This window comes from Gavialis gangeticus, unplaced genomic scaffold (assembly GCF_001723915.1).
Source record: "Gavialis gangeticus isolate Ggan-Ray unplaced genomic scaffold, GavGan_comp1, whole genome shotgun sequence".
Lineage (NCBI taxonomy): Eukaryota > Metazoa > Chordata > Crocodylia > Gavialidae > Gavialis > Gavialis gangeticus.
In genome coordinates, this window is record NW_017729022.1 from 123,982,065 (window position 1) to 123,984,020 (window position 1,956).

Genomic DNA, 1,956 nt, shown 5'->3' on the forward strand with positions numbered 1-1,956 from the left:
TCCCTTCCAGCCCTAATGTCTATGAAGTCTTATGAAATCTATGAAAGCCGAGCCAGGAAGCAGGACAGAGCCACAGGCTGGGGTGGTTAGGGGTGGGACAGGGGCAGCTCCCCACCACTGCACTCACTCCCAGGGAAGGGGATATGGAGGGCCATGTGCCCCCCCAGATTTTTACATGGGGCAAGGCAGGATCAGGGCTCAGGGCTCCTCACCCAGCTGTTCTGCCCTTGGGAGCCTCATGCCAGCTGTGTCATCATAGCGAGGCACCCCACCCACCTGGCAACAGCAGCACAGAGTTGTGCCCCTCGCTGCTGTTGGGCGGACAGGGAGTGTCACGCCATGGCAGCACACCCAGCACAAGGCTCCCAGGGGCAGAAAAGCAGGGCAGGGAGCCCCAAGTCCACAGCAGGCAGCTCACATGTGCTCCCATCCCCTCCAAAGCCTCTGCTCGTCTCTGCTCTGGCCGTGCCACAGTGGGAAGTCGGGGAGGCAGGCAGCAGGCTTGTGTTCCACCTTCCAATTTGTAGAAGGTGGTCAACCTATTTCAAGCCATTCTCTTGATGTTAGGCCAAGAAGTCAAGATTCACCGGAGGAACAGGAAGTGCAGAACATGATTCAGTAACCCAATGGACATGACACTTATTTCAGCAGGGTAAGTCCTGGGTTCCAGTCCCTTCCCCCCAGGATTGCTTATAGTCACTGGCTGAGAAAGAGACACAGGAGAAGGAACTGAAATCTAAGATTCCTTCAGGCATTTGGTTGTAAGGTTTGGGGTTTTATTTTAGGGGGTTATAAAAGCCAAGAGGCAGTATTCTGTGCTCAGAGTGGTTATCTTTCATGGCAGCTGCCTGAGGTTTCCTTGTATAACCCATCTTGGAGTAAAGTAGCCTCTCTTGCTAAAACACAAATTCATGTAGTATTTGTTACAAGTATTGCAAGAAGCTTCAGTGATAATGCAGAGTAAAAAAGGGCATATTATAGTTTAGTAAAAAGTCAATGCATTTTGCATCAACTTTATACTAAAACAGGAGACACTGAATTAGACTTAATATTACACTGAAAGCATGAAGATTTTGAACACTGACAAAATCTACAATATGATTTTTAAAAATGTCCCATCATCTCTCCATTTCTAAAATAAACATGCAGAACAAGTATTGTAAGCGGTTTACCTGCATACATCAGATCTGCTATATTCAAACAGTTTTCTTTCCAATTCCAGTCTCTTTGTTTCACTGATGAAAAAGAAAGAAAATACAGTATGATCAGACTACTGTACAAATTAAGCTTGGGGGTGAGGTGGAAGGGAGAACTGCATATCATCTGAGCTCTTTGAAGCAGGGGTAAACATTCAAGGATGTCCAACCTGTGGCATAGGTACCACAAGTGGCACAGGCAGCTTCTGTGTATGGCACATGACAGGTCAGAGGGGGAGGGCAACAAGCAAAGCAGCAGGCAGGGGAGGGAGCAGAAGGCAAAGTAGCACATCAGGTAAGGTTCTTTGGGTAGATGTGATATCTTTTATTAGAACAACTGGGTAGTTGGAAAAGGGTTCTTTGCAAGCACAATCACCCTTCTTCAGGCACAGGCAATCTCTGCTGTTCTGAGACTCCAAGGAATAAAAGAAGCTAAATGTGATCGCTGTCGAGGTTAGCTTCTTTTTCCTTCATGCTGTGAAGTTTCCATTTCAAAGGGCAAAATTCGATATCTTCCATGTTGCTGGGACTTAGAACAGCAGAGACTGCCTGTGCCTGAAGAAGGGTGACTGCACCCAAAAGCTTGCAAAGAACTTTTTTTCCAATTACTCAGTTGGTCTAATAAAAGATATCACATCTACCCAACAGAACTTTGCCTGAGTAGGTCCTTAGACCAACACAGCTACAACCAAAAACCAAGCAGCACATCAGGCAGGGGAAGGAGATTAGAGTGGCACACAGGGAGGGTGCAAGACTTATT

The 1,956-nt window shown here is 46.9% G+C and overlaps 1 protein-coding gene across 2 annotated transcripts in view; it reads right to left on the reverse strand.

Annotated features, from left to right (window-relative positions):
- The window catches only part of KIZ (kizuna centrosomal protein), a 148,191-nt gene that overhangs the window by 115,706 nt on the left and 30,529 nt on the right, over positions 1-1,956 (reverse strand). For both annotated transcript variants that reach the window (XM_019516123.1, XM_019516122.1), the window contains exon 2: positions 1,173-1,235. In XM_019516123.1, the coding sequence (XP_019371668.1) occupies positions 1,173-1,235 (63 nt within the window). The remainder of the gene's footprint in view (positions 1-1,172; positions 1,236-1,956) is intronic.